General features: G+C 41.8%; 1 protein-coding gene across 1 annotated transcript; it reads left to right on the forward strand.

Moving 5' to 3' along the window:
- The first annotated feature begins 4,008 nt into the window (after positions 1–4,008).
- On the forward strand, positions 4,009–11,822 carry MC2R (melanocortin 2 receptor). Its single transcript, XM_066352748.1, has 2 exons — positions 4,009–4,053; positions 9,273–11,822. Exon 2 carries the CDS (start codon positions 9,393–9,395, stop codon positions 10,284–10,286), a length of 894 nt encoding a protein of 297 aa, XP_066208845.1. The 5' UTR covers positions 4,009–4,053; positions 9,273–9,392; the 3' UTR covers positions 10,287–11,822.
- The last annotated feature ends 9,997 nt before the right edge of the window (positions 11,823–21,819 follow it).

Below are 21,819 nucleotides of genomic sequence, written 5' to 3' on the forward strand. Positions count from 1 at the left end.
CAAACCTGTTGTAGACCAGTGTAAGACTACCTATGACTGGCCCTCAGCAAACCTTCTTAGAGCTATAAGCAATCTAGAGTTTGTGGCTGCCAGTGTTGGACTTAGTTGCACATGGAAGACCAAGCTGCACACTTGGACTGGCTCTGACCAACACCGGGGCTAGAGGCAAGTCAGCAGAAGACCCAAGTTTGTCTGAGAACAGCCTCCTGCTGCCTCCGTCCACTGGCAATTTGTTAGGTTTGGCCCCTGAAACAACCTCTAGTAGAGTGTAGAGGTTGTGGCTAATCAGGCATCAGGAATGGTGGTGGGTGTGGTTCCCAACCCAGGACCCCAGGTGTTGATCTGTCCTGAATTTTTTCACAGACCTCAGTAGAGTCTGACTTGTAGGAGTCCAGTGGTGGTAGTTTCTAAGACCCAGAAATTTGGTCTGCCCATGGTCTGGACATTTTCTTCTGAATCTTTCATGAGGCAGAAGGGTCAGTCATATTCTCAAGAAAGTTTGAGGTAAAGCTTCAGCCTCAATGCCAGAAAACTGAGTCATCATCACCCCCTGAGTCTTTTCCACCCCCTGCTTCCTGGCCAAGGCTGCTTACTTCTCAGCAGTGCCCAATCTCCATTGGGTGGGGCAAGAGAGATTCTTCAGGGTACGGTAGTTGCTTTCCTCCAGGCTGATGCTGCACAAAGAAAACTGCTTCACCCAAGAAAGATGGCAACTGTAAGGTATTTTCCTTGCCTAGGAAGAAAGAAGGGCATAGCCACCAAGTGTGGAACAACAAAAGCTTCATTTAGTAGAGCACTTCCCGGATGAGGTTCTCTGGTCTGCAAGACGGGGGCCAGAGAAGCCGCGCCGCCTCCCCTGTTTGGGGGTAATTTATAGCATCAGTCAGGTGGTCAGGTTGATATGACGTGGCAAAATTTCATTGGCTGACAGATGGTCGTTCTTTTTCAAAGGGCTCCTGGGAAGGTTTTTTTGGTGTGCAAGGGTGTGGGCGGTTCCAGCCAAAGTTCCCAGGCCTGGTTCCCCACGTTGACCTTCCCCTATTGCCAACCGACCTCACAGCAACTATGGTATTGAAGAATGATTCAGCAGCAGGTTCTGGTGGCTGTCCCCCACTCGGTAGTGGGATTCAGCTGGTTTGCACTGGATCAGCAGAACTGATATCTAATTTTTTTTTTAGTTTGGTGATCTGGTTGTTCAAATGGCACTTATAATCTGGGTTCTCTATAAGGTGAGAGCCTGGGCAGCTGCCCAATATGGAAATCACAAATTTGAATTTCTTACTCTTTTTTAACATTCATCTGTGCAACAGCATATTCTAAGCACCTGTAGTAATGTTCATTTAATCCATAAGTGAAAAAAAATTGCAAGAAGCAATATGGAAATACCTTAAATAACAGTTTTATTGATTTTTGTCAGGTATTATTTAATATTTCTTCACTAATATTTTAAAACTCACAATCTAGTTTTGTGTACCTCTTTTATTGTTCTTATTTAAGTATTAAATGCATGAAATAATAAACTACCTTTCGGAATATTGTTTTTTTATACTTCAAACAGTCATTAGGGCAGAGAACCAGTTGTTAAGTTATTTGAATCCCACCACTGCTCCCACCCTGTCTCTCCCTAATGCTGCCAATTCCACACGCTCTTCATGTGACTCTAGCCCTTCTAGCTCTTCCTCCACTGGAGCCCAGGGTAAGTGGCTGTGAACAAGATTTTCTGCATTGGCTTTTTAAAAAGATGCCTGCCTCTCTGAGATCTCCTGTCTCTCATGCAGACAGAAACTTCACCTCTTTTTACTGCCAAATGCTATGCCGACCCCTCTTCCAGGCTCTGGCGCTCCAGGCTGGAGCACCTGGCCTGAGGCTTAGACCCACATCTCTCAGGGGAACCCTCCCTGCAGCAGAGATATCCCTCTGGCAACTCAGCTGTTGCTCACACGTGGAGTGGGTGCCTCGCCTTTCTTCTCTCTGCACTTTCTACCAATCTTGATGTGGCTTTTTCTGTAAATCCTTGGTTATAGACTCCTCTTCATCTAGTCCTGAGTTGGTTTTTCAAGATAATTGTTCTTAAATTTAGTTATAATCTCAGTTTTGTACTGGGTGGAACATCCATCTACCTACTCTGTCACCATCTTGTGTGGACAAAAAAGGCCACATGCTAAGCCTGACAAGCTCAGGGAAAGCCTGCATGGTGGCCTTACAGACTCTGGGACCTAAAGTAAACACACAGGATGGTCTGAAATGAAAACCTTCTAATTAAAATCGGTTCATGGTGGGTAGTCATGTTCTAGGGAAGTATTTTTCTCTAACAAAGGTCAATGCTTACCTTAATTGAGCCTGTCTGTTGTCTTTTGCATCTGCAATAACATACCTGGTAACATACCTTTGCAATGTAAGAGTAATCTTTTCCTGCCTGCCTCCGGGTACAGCCAGCCCGCCAGAGCAGAAACCACAAACACCCTCATTGTTGTTATTACCACAAACGCCCTCATTGTTAGTATTACCACATTGATTGTTCACTGTTAACTATCTCATACCTGCCTGTGTAAAAGAAGTTTGAGTATATACACTTTTACTTTTTATCCAATCCCAGAGATTTCCCAGTTTTGCTTTCTCCTGCCTCCTAATCTATCACCAATCAACTTTGTGTAACCCCATTACGTCCTCCTTTTTGATTCTAATGTATAAAATAAGTGGTGAAACCGCTATTTTCTGGAGCGTCTTCTCAAACCATTGAGGGTTTGCTTCCCTGCAACTGTTGACAGTTTGACTCAAATAAACTCATAAGAATTCTTAGAAGTTTGGACATTTCCTATGTGGACACTTGGATCCACTGTCCAGCTTTTATACGCTGTTTCAACTGTGTGGCTTTTGTGGGGGCGAAGACCTATGGCATACCCTCAGCTGAGCCCTGGCGCATGCTGCCAGGCACACTGCCACTCACAAACAGTCCTAAGCCTGGGATGACCCTGAGCCCGGCAGTGCCCAGGGAGAACATGCTCTGCCTCAGGGACAAGCCAGAGGAAAGGGACTTCATAAAATTGCATTTCGCTGTCTGGGAAATCAAACTCAAACTTCTATTCTCAGCCTTTTCCAGACCACCCACATGTGAACATCTTTCAGCTTGGGGCTGGAGCTAATATTTTTAGAAATAGTTACTGGTTTGGAATCCACCCCAAAGCTCCAGTTCATCCTCAAACTTGGTCTCGTGCCATACTTAGGCATTCAGGTTGATGTGCCTGATACTGATAGCTATTCCTCACATTTCTGTTTCCCAAGGCCGCCTTGAGATAACTCTACCTCCCCATTCTCCTCACAAACACATGCGTGTACACATTCACATACACATATATACACATGTACACACATACATATCAGTCATTCCCGGCAGGCATTGCCAAACAGAAGACCAACAATATTGTGCCCTAAAACTATACACTTTTGCTTTGAATGATGAAAGTGTTGATGTTGGTTCTGAAAACTCAGGACATGAGGGTTTTCCTCTTGTTCTGACCTGTGCTCCATTAGCGGCCCTTGAACCCACATTTTCCTCTGTCTCACTGTTGTCTTGTGAAATATGGATAATAAGATTATTTACTTCTTCTTAATGAAATTAATGAATCAAATGCTTGCAAGATGTGTTTAAAAGTTTGTTGGAAATTTTAAAATAAATTCTCCCAAAACCATTTCCTCAAAACTCCAATTTATTAAATTTCTTAGTTCGAAATTAAACGCAAGTCTCCAATGATGCTAAGAAGGAACAAGGTCACAAGTGCGTGATCTGCCGTAGACCTTATCATAAACTTTGGAAACAACTCTGTTTAGCTCAACTCATGGAAATTATATCTGTTTCTTCATTTTCACATTAGCAGAAACATGCAGTCCACTTCATACGACATTTATTCAAGGTTATGATAACAAACTAACCGTCTCTCCCAATGATACATCTGTTCCGGTCTCGCTGGCCCAAGGTCCATTCACTGACTTTTCTTTCAAACCTCATTCGTTCTCAGGCATTTCAGCCAGAAAGTTTCTTCTTTAAAACTGAAGGTAAGTACATTTTTTAGTGTTTTCTTAGGTTCTTAAATGTTTGGGAATGATAAATAGAACAATTAGAAACAAGTCTGAGAAAGGTTTTATTCAGAATTCTTCCTAATAGCTTATTCTTTTAATCATAATTTTTCATTCTTCCTGAGGGAGTATATCATTTTTCTAATTGAATTATAACAATAAAATCTATTACTTGTTTTTCTAATTAAAGCAACCTTCCCTGTTAATGTATTTATTTGCTTGTTTATATTCTTAGCCTTTATATTATCATCAAGCTCTACTGAAGGGTTATGGCCAGGTTTTCCCTAATGGAAATAGGGGTGAAAAAATTATGCTTCTTTGGCCTTGCATAACAGTCGCTCTTTTAAAAAGCATGACAGTTTTGCTATCATGGCACTCAGAAAAGCTGGTATACAGGTGGCTTCTTGAAATTCTGCCAACAGGATATGCATGTGGATTATTTGTGATTCTGGGAGATGTACACTCTCTCTGCCTTTCTTGTCCATCTATAGTTCTCTGACTTCCCTGGCGGCAACACAGAGTATAGTATAAATAAGAATTAAAAGCATGTCCATTATCACAAACTCCTTCAAAGTGTTTATCACTTAGAAAGCCGTGCAGCCTCTGCAGAGTTGAGACATTCACTCTGGTTCTGTCATGGAAGACATAAATTCTTTAGGATAAAGGTCCCACTCTTTTCATAAAAACAGCTAGTCATTACATTTTCATTTCCCTAGGCTGCCTTGAGATAATCCTACCACACTTTCTCCTCCCAAACATAAGCATGTACACACATACACATGTACACATACATGCATATACATGTACACACATACACATATATGCACACATGCGAAGTCCTAAAGGTATAGAAATGGCAAGACCCTGAGAAAGATTGGGAAGAGGCGAGCTCCCTTCAGCACACTCTGAGCAGAAGTGCAGAAGAGGTGGTGACAAGCTGTGCTCGCTCATTCATGTATTTATCAAAAATGTCCACTGGCTACTTCATGCCAGGCCTTGCTGCAAGCCCCAGCCAGAGTGCCAACGGCCAGCCTCTAGGAGCACTAGGGGACAAACAGACAGCCACAGCATCCTGTATCTCTCATGGCAGAGCAAGTGTTTTGCTTCAGCAGCAACTGAGCTTTTACTGCCTCAAAGAAACTTAGGATAGTTCAGTATAAAAAAATTTAAGGCATTTTATTATTTATCTTGTTCATTTTTCTAGCTATGCTTCCCATCTGAACTTAATAGCTAACTAACCTTTACTAATATATATATATATTTTTTTTGCTCAGTGTAAGCAGCACTTATTTTGCAATGATTGTGCAAATACTGCTATGGCCAGGTTCTCTGCTAGGCATCAAGCATACGGAGATGGCAAGGACAGTTCTCATCCTAAATAATTCAAAATCCATTCATGAGGGAAGACCATGTGCTTTTCTGTGAATAAGGCCATCAGAGGAAGAAAGACAAATAGTATAGAGGAGCATAGAGGGGGAGCCCTTTCATTCTTCTTTGAGAAAGGGGAGGCCGTTTAAGAACATCTGCACAGTGACAAGAATGTGTGTGTTGATCATGAAAAGGTGATGAAAGTGGGGAAGGGACATTACGTGGCCATCATACCACTGTGACAAGAAAGAAAAGAATGGGGCTGCCTCATACTCCAAAATACCAGGTCAGTTCAAGGTCCCTTATTATTGATGCTAGACAGAATTTAAAATAGGGCGCGCATTGAATTCAGAAGAGCCATTATTTATTACTAATGAGCACTGCCACATGAATAGCCACACTGTAGAGGCAGACATGCTTCTATTCAGTAACATCAAGAAATTGGCTTTAGCTGGTGAAGGTAATTCAGTGCTAGCAAAGACTGTTGGGATAGCTCAGGATCAGTAAGTGAAACAGAAACTTATCTATTTTCTCCTTGCCTTTTCTTTCAACAGAATGCTGATTAATAATATTATCCACAAGTCTTATTATGATGCTCTTTTATTTCATTTTATTTAGCACAAAAACAGCCTTAGAGTCAGGAGCAGCTAGTCCCCAGGATCTCCCACCACTCTTGCCCAAACTAGCACGCCCCTTACATTCCCATGTGCTTGGGGGAGGGGAAGCAGAACCAGCACCTAGTCAGACTGCCTCATGGACTGGAATTCTGCTGCCTCCACTTATGCCAGCCTTCAGGGCCTGTTTGGAAAAAGGAGAGAGCATGGGTCTTGGGACAAAGCACATTTAGCAGCTGGATACCTTGAGCAAGCTATTTAACCTCTCTGAGCCTCAGTTTTCTCTTCTATAAAATTGGTAGGTTAACAGAGACTAGGAATAATATCCCTTATATTTGATTAGAGCATTGAAAGAGAATACCTTGGGCTGCACATCCTCTCTGACCTCTAACTCAAAGACCACTGTAAGAGAAGCCATGGCAAAACCAAATTGTCTTTAAAGTGAACTTTAGAATGCAATGATGCCTTGGCAACTTCTTTTCATCTGTTAGAATATTAATTAAACTTGCTAAACACACATTGGGATCCTACACAGTAGACAATGAGTTACCTGCAGTAGGCAAGCCACCATGTAGCAGCCATGATTCATTATCAAGTCACCATAACATTACCTGTTCTTTCTCAGGTGTGTGTCTTATCTCCTCAGTTAGATTTTGGTGGCCACTATGCTGTTTCCTATCTTTTTTATTCCCAACCACATATAACCTAAAGTTGTATCCTAAAAGGTGTTCATAAAAGACAAATTTTTTATGCAATTACTTGGATTAAAGCCAAAAGATCCTAAAGCTTTCCTCCCTCCTAACCCTTCCATAAACCCACTCATGCCATGTCCCTTGGGTAACAACCGCCCTGTTAGTTAACAGTCCTTCATCCCCTGGAACTGAGACCCACTGTAGACTATACAAAGGCAGTGACCCCTAGTTCTTCAACACTCCAGAGCAAGGTCCAGAGACCACAAGCTGCCTGACATGCTCATAATGGCCCTGGGGTCCCGTTAGGCTGGGGTCAGCTCACTTCCCAAAGGTAGTGAGTGATACCTGAAGCCAGGTGAGGCGAAGAAAGCATTGAGTCAACCATCCAAAGATATAAAGTAAGTTTAAAATTCTTCATCTGGAAAAGGAAAGCAGTTGTTCACTATTGTTTTATTTAATGACATTTGTTCAGCTCACTGAACCAGTCAAAAACTATTTCATGCTTTTGCAAAAGAAAGACGATTTGGATTTATTTCAGGGATGGGAATCAAAACAGAACTGTTTAGTAAAGAATCTAATATTCATTTTTAAGGTGTACTACGACACATTTATTCAATAAAAAAAAAGTGTCCTTCAATAGAGGATTGGATAAAGAAGATGTGGTACATATATACAATGGAATACTACTCAGCCATAAGAAATGATGACATGGTGACATTAACAACAACATGGACGGACATTGAGGACATTATGCTAAGTGAAATAAGTAAATCAGAAAAAGCTAAGAACCGCATGCTTTCACACATAGGGGGATATAAAAATGAGACTAATGAACATAAATTAAAGTAAAATGGTTACCAGGGGGAGGGTGTTGTAGGTGGGGAGAGGAGTGAAGAAGGACAAATATATGGTGATTGAAAATGATTTGACTTTGGCTCATGGGCAAATAACACAATGAACAGTTCAAATGTTATAGAAATGTTTACCTGAAACCTGTGTACACTGATTGATCAATGTCACCCTATTAAGTTTAATTTTATAAATAAAATTTTTAAAAGCTCTAAGAAAGGAGCTTTGAGCCCTAGAAAAGCCACAAAAAAGAATGAACTCTTACCGTTTGCAACAGCATGAATGAATCTAGAGGGTGCCAGCTAAGTGAAATAAGATAGTCACAGAAAGGCAAGTGCTGTATGATCTCACTTATATGTGGAATCTAAACAACAAGCTAAACAAACAAAAGGAAAACTGACAGATGCAGGGAACAGACTGATGGTTGTCAGAGGGGAGGTGGGTTGGAGGACCGGATGAAAAAGGTAAAGGGATTAAGAAATATAAATTGGTAATTTCAAAATAGTCACAGGAATGTAAAGTACAGCATAAGGAATAGAGTCAATAATATCGTAATAACTGTGTATGCTGTCAGATGGGTACTTGAAATATCAGGGGGAACACTTCATAAAAGTATATAATTGTCCGACCACTATGCTCTACTCCTGAAACTAATACAAAATAATATTGAATGTAAACAGTAATTGAAAAAATTTAAAAATATATAAAGTGACGTCAGAGAAATGGCGGCATAAGAGATACTCCCGATCTCTCCCCTTGAAATTTCAACAAATTCTACAACCATATGTAGAGAATAAACCCCAGCTGAACCTTAAATGTACACATACCAGGTAGACAAAGGTTTGATTGTGCGAGAAGGCGAGCCAAAGATAAAATCAGCTCACGGAAGAAAAAAAGCCAGAGGACTGAGTTTTTCTATTTCCTCAGAGACCTGAGGGACGGAGGCACCGTTAGCATGGGCTTTGTCTCAGAACCGGGAGAGGAGAGTCTGGCAGGGGTCGTCAAACTTTTTATAAAAACCGCCCACTTTTGCAGTGCTCGTCAACCTGGTCCCTACCACGCAACCAAAGGGCACGCTATTTATTCCGCTGTTCCGCTATTGGCCCACCATGAAAGCTGGAATGCCCACCAGGTTGACCAGCACTGCAAAAGTGGGCAAAGGGTAATGTTTATTTTTATCTCTGGGCTCAAAATTCCAGTCAAGATTTGTCACAGAGCTGGTAGGATGAACATCCAGTAAATTATTTTATTTAAATTACTTCACCATTATATTTCATTGAGGTTATAAAGCTTTCTTAAAAAAATTAACATGACCTTACCAGGCGGTGGCGCAGTGGATAGAACGTAGGACTGGGATGCAGAGGACCCAGGTTTGAGACCTCCAGGTCTCCAGCTTGAGCAAGGCTCACCAGCTTGGACCCAAGGTCGCTGGCTCGAGCAAGGGGTTACTCGGTCTGCTGCAGACCCACGGTCAAGGCACATATGAGAAAGCAATCAATGAACAACTTAAGGTGTCGCAACAAAAAACTAATGATTGATGCTTCTCATCTCTCTCTGTTCCTGTCTGTCCCTATCTATCACTCTCTCTGACTTTTTCTCTATCTCTGTAAAAAAAAAAAAATTAACATGGCTTGTTTTTATTTTGCAACTGATATTTCTATATATTCTTTCTTAGGTGATCGTGTGATTTTACCTCAGACCTTCCGCAGGTAGTATAAGAAAAAAAGACTGAAGAATCAGTCAAGTTTTTTTGTCAAGACCAAGTAAATCACTGTCGTAACCACAAGAAGGAGAAATGAAGCACATAATCAATCTATATGAAAAAATCAATGATACAGCAAGAAATAATTCAGACTGTCCTCATGTGGTTTTGCCAGAAGAGATATTTTTTACAATATCCATCATCGGTGTTTTGGAGAATCTGACTGTCCTTCTCGCTGTGATCAAGAATAAAAATCTCCAGGCACCTATGTACTTTTTTATTTGCAGCTTGGCCATTTCTGATATGTTGGGAAGCCTGTATAAGATCTTGGAAAATATTCTGATTATGTTCAGAAACATGGGTTATCTCAAACCTCGTGGCAACTTTGAAACCACAGCAGATGACATCATTGACTCCCTGTTCATTCTTTCCCTACTTGGCTCCATTTTCAGCCTGTCTGTGATTGCTGCTGACCGCTACATCACAATTTTCCATGCTTTGCAGTACCACAGCATTGTGACCATGCGCCGTGCCATTATTGTCCTGATGGTCATCTGGACATGCTGCACGTGCAGTGGCATCACCATAGTGATCTTCTCCCATCACATTCCCACAGTGGTCACCTTTACATCATTGTTCCCTCTGATGTTGGTTTTCATCCTGTGTCTCTATGTGCACATGTTTTTGCTGGCCCATTATCACGCTAGGAAGATCTCAACACTTCCCAGAGCCAACATGAAAGGAGCCATCACATTGACCATCTTGCTTGGGGTCTTCATTTTCTGTTGGGCCCCATTCGTCCTTCATGTCCTCTTAATGACATTCTGCCCAAATAACCCTTACTGTATCTGCTACATGTCCCTCTTCCAGGTGAATGGCATGCTGATTATGTGCAATGCAGTCATTGATCCCTTTATATATGCCTTTCGAAGCCCAGAGCTCAGGGAAGCATTCAAAAAGATGATCTTCCGCAGCAGGTACCAGTAGAATTATTGGTTCCTGATTTTAGGAACCATGATGATACTATTGTCAAGTGATAGAACAGTATGACATACCAACAAATATTAATGCTCCTAACTGTTATCGTAGGTAGGTATATATTAATAAAAAAAAGGGGGAGCAAAGGCATTCAGACATTATTAAGCATAATAAACAAGGGAGCTGAACCAGATAATAAGCCTGCTTCACTAAGAAGTTGCACAATTCATAGGCTCCCTAGGGGACCTCTGCATCCTTTGCCCTTGGGCCCTAATCCCCAAAGCCAGCAGAAAGGATCATTGCTGGTCTCTGCTGGGGAAGGAATAAAAATAGTAGTCCCTGGCCGATTGGCTCAGTGGTAGAGTGTCAGCCTGGCATGTGGAGGTCTCAGGTTCAATTCCCAGTCAGGGCACACAGGAGAAGCACCCATCTATTTCTCCACCCCTACTTTTCTCCTCCCCTCCTGCAGCCATGGCTCAAATAGAGCAAGTTGACCCCAGGCACTGATGCTTAGGATGGCTCTATGGCCTCCACCTCAGGTGCTAAAAAAAAAAAGAAAAAGAAAAAAGAAAATTGTTCCTGTTGCAACAAGCAAGGACCCCAGATGGGTAGAGCATCGCCCCCTAGTGGGCTTGCTGGGTAGCACACACAGGAGTCTGTCTCTGCTGGGTACATGCCCAGTAAAAGCCAAGATGGTGCAGGGGAGGTAAACACATGTGCAGCAGGAACTAAGATGGCAGTCATAAGGGGCGAAGCCTAGTCTTGGAAAAGGATAATTGGATAAGGGGCACAGAACCTCAGATGAACTAGGAAATAGTTTGGTTAAGGGAAGAACCCAAGGGCAAGCCCGGAAAAATTGGGAAATCGGTTAGTTTGAAAAAGTACCTGCTCCTTCCCAAGCCCAGGATACTATAATCAAGTGGTTCTCAACTACCAGTCTGCCAGAAATTTTGTGCACATCTGCAAGTTAACTACCCTGATGTTGCATGAAGATTATAGAGTCTATAATAATTGGGTCTATAATCTTCATACATAAGAGTAGTTAACTCTTTCATGGATAGGCATGGAATTTCTGGCAGACAGCCAAGGCTCTGTGGACTGGTGGTTGAAAACCACTGATATAATTCAAGCTTAACAAACTTTTCTCTAGGTGGCTCTTTCTCTCTCTCTCCCTCTCTGTCTCCCTCTCTCTTTCTGTAACACATGCTCACCACATGCACTCACGCATTCTCTCTCCATAACAGCTTTATGGGCCTAGCAGCCACCTGGGCTATAAGCACTGACTCCAAGACAGGCTCAAAGCACAAGCCTGGGCACAGCACCCGGAGAAGCACAGCTGGGAACAGACTGAGCTAGCAGAATGGGGACAACGACTAACCTGGACTAAATCTTGGCATAGCAGAGAATCGCTGAACACTGGCCTTTCTCCTGGGCTTGATGAAAACAAGGCTGGACCCCCCCCCCCCCCCATGGAGGAAGATAAGACACTGGGAACCTGGAGGCAGTCCTTTGATTTTTCTTCTACAATAAATCTTATCACTACACTTTATCTTCCCATGTGTGGTCCCTGGAATACTTTCTTTGTGACTCCATGAAAGAGCCCCATGTCCACCAGCAACACAACTGTCCTTTCCTTCCCTGGTGTGCATGAGGATTATCCTTCTTATTAGTATTCATAATAGTTTGGTTCTATGGGAACAGTCTTGCTGTTGTACTCCTTTTATAACTAGAGAGATAAAATAATGTACTAAAAAGGAAGACAGAATACAAGGGATATACAGAAATACAAATTTGAGAACTTTGGGCTAAGGGAAAAACTTGTTCTTCTATAGATATCTAGCAAACCTATTACTGAAGTGACCTTGCTAGGCTGGAGGCCACTGTAACTGATTTCTAGAAGGTAAAGTATCAGGCCTCAGTGCTCAGAATTACTGGTGAAAAATAAATATGGTTTTCTCCTCTACCTTCACATGTAATTCAAACAAAGACAGTGTTGAAGTGCATTCGTTTGAATAAGGAAGACCAGCAAGCCTCAGATTTCCCCCATAACTGTTACTTTAATTCTTCTATGAAAACACCAATTTTTTAAAATTGCTTTGCTAATACCGTAAGCATATTTTCAGTTTTGTTGATGATCTAGCCTTGAGTCATACCGCTGAGCATGTTAATAAAAACAGGAAGTACTATAGTTGATTTGATGTCCTCTTTAGTGCAGAAATATACTACTTCTGTGCCCTTTCTAATAAAAATGGAGAGAAATTTCCTCTCCTTTCTCTCATTTCTCCATTGCTATGGTATGAATGTTTCTCCCCCCACCCCCAAAATCCACACATGTTGAAATCTGACTCCTGAAAGGTGTTAGTATTAGGAGGTGGGGCCTTTGGGAATACTTAGGTCATGAGGGTGGAGCCCTCATGAATGGGATCAGTGCCCTTATAAAAGAGGTCACAGCAACATCCCTCACTATTTCTGCCATGTGAGTACAGTGAGAGAAAGCACCAGCTAGGAGCCGGGAGAAAGAACCTCACCCCACCATGCTGCACCCCACCTTCCAGCCTCTGTAACTGTGAGAAATAAATTTCTGATGTTCATAAGCAATCCAGTCAGTTGCATTTTATTGTAGCATCCAGAACACACACATATTCATGAACAGACATCAGTAATTCAATAAAAATCCCACTTCTTCAACCACACATTCACTGGGCTGCAGTAGAATAGAGGCTGAGAAAGTACCCCCAGACCATTTGATTAAGACCTACTGAGAAGCATAAGCAAATCAATAATGAATCCTGAAAAACTGTAGTCAATGTTGCCTAGAATGTGGGGACATACAGTAACAACAACAATAGTGCCTAGCTATTACCAAACAGTTACAACAAGCCAGGTATTGTTCTGAGCTTTGCATAGATTAATTCTCGCAACAACTTTAAGACTAAGTACTATTACTATCATCATTTTTTTAGATGAATAAACTGAAGTTCAGAGATATTAAGTGATTTCAGTGGCAGCGGACTCTAACGTAGTTCTTTTGATCCCTGCCTCCTGGTGTTTGGCATTTCTGCGTAACCCCTCCCTGCCTTTTGAATGTGGGTAGACTGTGACTTGTTTCTAATTCACAGAATATGGCAAATGGGGTGGAATGTCATTCTCATAACTATATTACATTATATAAAATATCATCTTACTAAGGGATTTTTTTAGAGAGACTCTGCTTACTGGCTTGATAAAGTAAGTAGACGTTCTGGAAAATCCATGTGGCGAGGAATGACAGGCAGCCTCTAGTTCCTGGGCAAACAATGCAGGATCTCAGCCCTGAATGCTGCTGGCAGCCGCGTGAGTCTGGAAGCAGACCCTGAGCATCAGATGAGAGGACAGTCCACCCCACACTTTGACTGCAGCCTTGTGAGATCCTGAGCAGAGGATCCAGATAAGCTATGCCCAATTATGATCCATGGAAACTGTGAGATAACATACATGTGCTGTTTCAAGCCTCTAAGTTTGTGGAAATTTGTTATGCAATCATGAAAAACTAAGACACCTACCCAAATCAAGTTAGTGAGTGGCAGAGTTAAGAATCAACTCCAGGCTACAGAGTGTCCCCAAAGTCCACAACAGAATGACTATTTATTTTGTTTCATTCCATGTCAGGATAGGCAAGTTAAGAATATTGGGGGCCCTGCTTTCCCAACTAAGCACTTAGCTCCTAATATAAGAGTGTCACTCAGAGAAGGGCACCATTGTCCCCACCCTAAATCCAAAGCTCTTGATCAGAGATTTTGCCTGAAAGGGAAAGCAGGCCATAAAACAAATAGCTCCTAAAACCTACTCAAAGTAACTGACTTCATTTTCAACAGAGTGTAGAAAAGTCCCAGCACTCTCAAGAACAGAAGAGATCTAGGCAAAAGACAGTTGTGAAAAGAACAATAGATTAATTAGAAATACAGACAGATCTATAAGCTATGCAGTTTGCTGAGAAAAAGAGAGAGCAGTGAGGGCCCTCCTCTGGTCAGAACACATCTCAATCACTTACTCAAGAACTATCCCAAATTTGGTCCTGGCAGTTGGCTCAGTCGTAGAGCATCAGCCCAGCGTGTAGATGTCCCAGGTTTGATTCTCAGTCAGGGGACACAGGAGAAGCTCCTATCTGCTTCTCCACCCCCCTCTCATTTCTCTCTCTCCCTCTCTTTCTCTCTCTTCTCCTCCCCTCCTGCAGCCATGGCTCAATTGGAGGGAGTTGGCCCAGGGCGCTCAGGCGCTAACTAAATGGCTCTGGTTGCAACAGATCAAGGGCCTCAGGTGGGCAGAGCATCACCCTCTAGTGGGCTTTCCACTAGAGTCAGGGGACATGCAGGAGTCTGTCTCTGTCTCCCCTCCTCTCACTAAATAAAAATGAAAGAAAGGAAGGAAGGAAGGGAGGGAGGGAGGGAGGGGGGGGGAGGGAGGGAGGGAGGGAAAGAAAGAGAGAGAGAGAGAGAGAGAGAGAGAGAGAGAGAGAGAGAGGAGAGAAAGAAAGAAAGAAAGAAAGAAAGAAAGAAAGAAAGAAAGAAAGAAAGAAATTATCCCAAATTTAATTAGTCTTTGGAGCCCAACTTTGATTAGTCTTTGGATCATTTTATGCCCCAGGACATTGTTGAAAACAATAAAGAGTCAGTCAGAAATTAGGGGGGTATAATATCTGGGTATGGTCAGGGAAGGAACAGTCAAATACACTGTCAGTCATTCCCTGGTGATTATAAGCAAGGTCAAGTCTGTACCCCCTGAGGAGAACATCAGAGACATAATACTACAAAGTGGAGTGACGGGGGTGGGGGGCAAACCTCACTAAAATAATTCAGCCAGTCACCAAACAAGTAAAGAAGCAACTAAGATAGCAAACCTCAGAAGGGGGAAGGGACCAGTTCCCAGAGTACTACATTGTATTATCTAAAATGTCCAGTTTTCAACAAAAACTACACGACATGCAAAGAAACAGAAAATATAATCTATATACCGGGAAGGGGAAAGCTGGCAACAGAACTGCCTGTGAGAGCCAACCAGATGTCAAACTTAGTAAAGATATCAAAGTAGAAGTTACAAATATGTTCAAAAAATTAAACACAGAAATCAAGGGAGTGCTTAATGAAGAAAGGGATAGGTAAATTTCAGTAAGAAATCCCAGTGGCATTTTTAATTACTTACCTATTATTCTCCGTTCCCCACCTTGCCAGTGGTCATGAAAATGGTTCCAGGATCTTGTTCTCAAAAAATTGGGGTTGCGCTTTTGACTAGTCTGGTGGTTCCCTGAGGAAACAGCATAGAAGCTGACCTTCGTTTAATGTCCCTCAATCTGGCATGAGGTCCCAGAAGGTATCTAATAAAAACATGTAAAGACATAGATACTATGGATAGCCACTATGTGCTATATCCATAGCCACCATGGTTGAGGGATGGAGAATGGGACAAGCAGCAGACAGACCTAAAATCCTGTGAAAGAGGATGCGAAGGAGGAAGATTTGGGGTAAATAAGGGCTTTCAGGGGCACCATGTACACCAGAGAATCTGGAGTACAACATGCATAGTCATGGTTCAAAAATGACCTGAGAGGACCCTAAACTTACACTTCTGACTGACCCTTGGGCACAGCACAAACAAAAACTAAAAGCTAAAGCAAAATTTAAACAATTTGACTCAGTGTTAAAAGACTGTCCTAGCTCAGAGCCAATCTGTAAAGACCAGAAATGTTTGCTTTTTTTCTTTTTTCCTCCTGGTATTTAAGGAAATCTCTGTTGGGTCACTGGCTGAACATAGAGATAAAGGAACAGAAACATCAGTGACTGCACCCAAAACAAACACAGTCTTTATAAAAAGTGTTTGGAAAAAAATCACTAAACAAGTGGATGGCTGTAGCCCTCAGTAGTAAACAATACAAAACTCTTGGGAGGGGAGAGAATCTGATTTTCAGAGTTACCACATTATAGTACTTAAAGTGTCCAATTTTCGACAAAATAAGTGTAAGGCATATGAAGAAATAGGAAAGTATGGCCCATTCACAGGGAAAAAGGAAATGGACAGAAACACTCCCTAAGGAAGTCCAGACATTGAACTTACAAGACAAAAACTTTAAATCAACTGTCCTAAATGTGTTCAAAGTGCTAAAAAAAAACAAAACCATGGACAAAGAAGTAAAGGAAATCATGAAAATAAAGTGTATGAAATGTATATTTTAAAAATATATGAAATGAAATGGAGATTATTTAAAAAGAGAGCTAATTAAAATTCTGGAGCTGAAAAGCACAATATTAGAAATGAAAATTTCACTAGAGAGGGGTTCAAAAGCATATTTGAGAAGACAAAAGGAATACTCATCAAATGTGAAAACAAGACAAAATTATCCAGTCTGAGGAGCAAAAAATAATTAATTAATTACAGAAAAAGAACAGAGCCTAAGGGATCTATGGGATATCATCAAGTATATCAACATATGCATTATGGAGTCCCAGAAGGAAAAGACAGAGAGAAATGGCAAAAAGCATACTTGAAGAAATATAGGCCAAAAACTTCCCAAATAATATGAAATACATGAGCGAGCCTAACATCTAAGAAGCTCATCAAACTTCAAGTAGAATAAATTCGAAGACATTCACTATGAGACACATTATAATCAAAGGGAGAATCTTGAAACCAACATGAGAAAAAGGACTTTTCATTCTCTGGCCTATTTTAAATGCTGATAGAAGAAGAAACTGTCAACTAGGAATTCTAAATCCAGCAAGATTAACATTTGAAAAATCACTAGGATGGCTAGAGTCAAATGTCAGATAATAAGTGTTGAGGAGGATGTGGAGAAATCAAAACCCTCAGTCTGCTGGTGAAAATGGGAAGTGCTGAAGCCTCCTTAGTGAACAGTCTGGCAGTTCTTCAAATGGTTATAAAATTTCCATATGATCCAGAAATTCCTCTCCTAGGTATATCTCCCAAATAACTGAAAACACATGGCTCACAAAACATGTACACAATGGCATCCTATTGGCAAACTACATCAAAACTCCACGTCTAGCCCTGTGAACCACATGTTACAATCCTAGTTGGTATCTATAGACCCCATCTCCTTAAGATGGGATAAAAATAGGAAATTATGAAAGTCTTGCCCTTGTCCTAGAGTTTAAAGTATGACTCTCAAAATTTAAACTATTTTATTTTTTAATTGCTATTTATTGATCAGAGAGAGAGAGAGAGAGAGAGAGAAAGAAAGAAAACATCGGTTTGTTGTTTCACTTATTTATGAATTCATTGGTTGATTCTTATATGTGCCCTGATCAGGGATAGAACTTTGCTATATCAGAATGATGCTCTAGCCAATTGAGCTACCTGGCCAGGGCTAAAATGTAGACTATTTTTAAGACAAATACCTCATACTAATTTTTTGTTTTAATGTTATTTTTAAGGGGGTAAAAAAAAACCACAACACACTGTGAAGAGTCTTTCCCACCAAGTTTCCACTCCCTCTGCATTCCCCATGGGCAATGATATTCATTTGTTTCTTGTATATTTTTCCAGACTTTATTTCTGCACATATAAGAAAATACAGATATGTATTCTTATTTTATCCTATTTTTACACAAAATATATTCTTCACCTTGTTTTTTGTTTGTTTGTTTATTTGTTTGTTTTTTTACTTCCCAATCTGTCTTAGGGATCTTTCTACATTAATATGTATACATAGAAAATGTCACTCTTTTGTACAGTGGCATAATATCCTATTGTACAATGGGCCATCATTTCTTTAACCAATACCCTATTACTGGCTATTTAAACAAAAGATTTGAACAGTCTATATGCATCCAATGCAAATGACTCCTAAGCATATGAAAAGATGCATATTTTTATAAGAGAAACGCAAATTATAAGTATTTAATGAAACCATTTTTTGTCTACCAGACACTCAACAATCCAAAGGTTTGTTAACACACTTTGTTGATGAAGATATGGGGAAACTGACCCACCTATATATTTTGGGGAGAAGTGTAAGCTGGTACAATCCTTAAAAAGCAAAATACACAATAGTTATAGATATAAAAATTATAAATACACACACTCTTTAATGTAACATTCCACTTCTAGGAATTCATCCTACATACATAATTGTACAGAGGTGAACTAACATATGTAAATGTTACTCATGTAACATAGACTGTAACAGCAAAAGACTGGAAACAAGTCAAATATCTATTCTGTGATTTCAGATGCTTATTTAACCATCAGTTTAATTAATCTTTATAAATGTTGAGTGAGGGTTGGGAAAATAGGTTACTCCTTCATTTAGCTTTGGGTTAACGAATAACAAATGAGCAGATATATGGACTGACTTCTCACCCTGGATGCAGAATAAACAGATGTGCCCATAGCTTAGGTGTAGAGGGAAAAGTATAGAAAGGAACCTGAGATGGCCCTAGATCTGACTTGAGGTGCAGAGAAAGCATTTATAGGGATGGGCAAACAGAAAAGAAGTGTGTTGAGTGTCAGGTGCCAAACAAACAGTGTAGAGATGAAATAGGCACTTGGCGTTTTGAGTGGGGAGCACCGGTGAGGCAGGAGCAGGACTGAGCTGGGAGTCAAGAGTGGAGTGAAGGCACATAGTGAAGTTGCACAAGGGCAGAGGCAGATTTCACAGCAGGCGTACCAGGTGTACGCCCACGCCCTGGGCCCCGATTTCTGAAGGGCCTCACAAAACCCCAACTTTACACTTTTTTCAAATGACACCAAGTTTGGTTTCATATGTGCAATTTTAACATTAATAGTACATAATATTTTCTATTTATTTAAAAATAAGGTTAAGGCCCTGGCTGGTTGGCTCAGTGGTAGAACATTGGCCTGGCGTGTGGAAATCCCAGGTTCCATTCCTGGTCAGGGCACACAGGAGAAGCGCCCATCTGCTTCTCCACCCCTCCCCCTCTCCTTCCTCACTATCTGTCTCTTCCCCTCCTGCAGTCAAGGCTCCACTGGAGCAAAGCTGGCCTGAGCACTGAGGACGGCTCCATGGCCTCCACCTCAGGTGCTAGAATGTCTCCAGCCGCAATGGAGCAACGCCCCAGATGGGCAGAGCATCACCCCCTAGTGGGTATGCTGGGTGAATCCCGGTCGGGCGCATGTGGGAGTCTGTCTGACTGCATCCCTGCTTCTCACTTCAGAAAAAATGCAATATATATATATATATATATATATATATATATATATATATATAACCATATATATAAATATGTGTGTGTGTGTGTGTGTGTGTGTGTGTGTGTATGGTTAACATGTATTTTTATTTTCCCTATCTCTCTTTTTTTTTAAGGGGCCCAATATTTTGGTTGAGGTACCCAGGGCCTCAACCAACCTTAATCACCCTCTGATCAAGGGGCACTTTGTAGAGAGCAGGGCATGGAAACTGAGCTTGGAAAACTGTTAGATCCACAGAAAGGTTCCCAAAGCTGCATGTGTTTGGGCTGCTGGTGAGAGCTGATCTGTGCAGAAGCATCAGAATCCCTCTCCTGGGCTCTGTCTGAACACTTTGTATGCCACTGTGTCATGAGATGAATGACAGAAAGTGTTCCCTCAGCATTTGCCTTTAATTTGAATCTCCACAAGAACCTTGTGCCAGGGCTGGAGTAATGCGGGGTGCTACTCCATTTTCTCTGCTCACCTTAATTTCCTCTTTCTCTCAGATTCTTATGAACAAAACATTTCTCCTTCTCCTTCAACTCAAAAGAGAAGTCCTCAAGAATAAGAAGTAATGAAAAATGTCATATTGCCAGAAATTCCCTAGCCCACCTTCACGAGAAGCCTAATTCTGGGTTCAGCTCTGATGTGTTGCTGTCTGTGTGTTAAATGTTCCTCCACAGGGAATACGGCACACTACACTGTCCTGTCGCAGCCATCCCCAAACATCATGAGGGACACGGAGCACAGAGCGTCGTTTCATTGACAGCGACAACCCAATAAATCAACCCTTTACTCATTTTACAGGAAGAATTGTGGTGCGGTAGAGAAATGTACTTAGCTCAAGGCAGGAAACCGGGATTCTTTCTCTAACGATGAATCTTCAGTAACTGCATACTCTTTGGTAATTATTTCACTTTACATGCACTTGCTGGGTTTGAAGAGGCCAATGGTTTTAAAAATTTCAGCAGAGTCCTCTAAGCTCCTAGGAACTAGGAAACGATAACACCTTGAGAAGGAGGGGCTTAGGCTCACCACTTCCCAACCCCATTCAGAAGGCTTTCCCCTAACTGACTGCTACTATAAAAGCCATTTGGAGCCCTGGCCGGTTGGCTCAGCGGTAGAGCGTCGGCCTAGCGTGCGGAGGACCAGGGTTCGATTCCCGGCCAGGGCACACAGGAGAAGCACCCATTTGCTTCTCCACCCCTCCGCCGCACTTTCCTCTCTGTCTCTCTCTTCCCCTCCCGCAGCCAAGGCTCCATTGGAGCAAAGATGGCCCAGGCGCTGGGGATGGCTCTGTGGCCTCTACCCCAGGCGCTAGAGTGGCTCTGGTCGCAACATGGCGACGCCCAGGATGGGCAGAGCATCACCCCCTGGTGGGCAGAGCATCGCCCCTGGTGGGCGTGCCGGGTGGATCCCGGTCGGGCGCATGCGGGAGTCTGTCTGACTGTCTCTCCCTGTTTCCAGCTTCAGAAAAATGAAATAAATAAATAAATAAATAAATAAATAAATAAATAAATAAATAAATAAAAAAGCCATTTGGTCTGTGTGATCAATGAGATCCTTCCGGTTCTAAAGGTTCGAATTAATCTTCTTTAAATATTCTTAGGAATGATAACCATGATTTTTAATACAAGCGAGAAGTGCAATACATTTGACAGCTACAGTAGAAACCAGTAGAGAGAAAAGGAAAAGCTTGCCATGCGCATTTAAGTCAGTGTGTTCACCTCTCATGTTTTGCTCTTTTGCTTCAAGCAGAGTCTAAGTATAGAAAAAAGGCAACGGCTCTTACAACGATAATACAAGAAAAGCTTCGCCTGGCCACACTGCAGCCTCTAGCCTCAGGTGTTTACCTGATAGGAATTACACCGACCTTTCCCACACGAAATTCATGGATAAAAAAAGTGCCTGGAGCAGCAAAAATTAAGGCAGAGCATCCCAGCGGTCAGCTGTGGGCAGTGCGCACAAGTGCAGACCCCTCCCACAGCCTTCTGCATGGCAGGCAGGTGCACAGATAGGCTATGTGAAGTAAACACCACTTATGTGGCCATTCTTTTCTTCTCGATTACATGCTGACCTAAAGGTTCAAAACTAATGGTGGTGCCCCACCAACAGAAAGTAAAGCCTGTGGATATTGTGTCCGGTTTTTCAGGGCCCAACACCAAAAACACCCAGCAGAGCTTTACTGAATTTCAGGAGAAACATCACAAATATCACTTCCCCGGCACCAGGCTCAAACCGATTGGAAACATAGACCGCACGATAGTCCAGTAGGTGAGCAAGGTGAATTTCATTGAGAGCATGTCTAATTCTGACTTTTATTTAAAAGAGAAAACAGCGGTGAGGTATAATTTCAGAAGCA

This window comes from Saccopteryx leptura, chromosome 11 (assembly GCF_036850995.1).
Source record: "Saccopteryx leptura isolate mSacLep1 chromosome 11, mSacLep1_pri_phased_curated, whole genome shotgun sequence".
Lineage (NCBI taxonomy): Eukaryota > Metazoa > Chordata > Mammalia > Chiroptera > Emballonuridae > Saccopteryx > Saccopteryx leptura.

Bases quoted from the DNA above. Each gene is read 5' to 3' on its own strand.
- MC2R (XM_066352748.1), top strand. From the start codon at position 9,393: ATGAAGCACATAATCAATCTATATGAAAAAATCAATGATACAGCAAGA.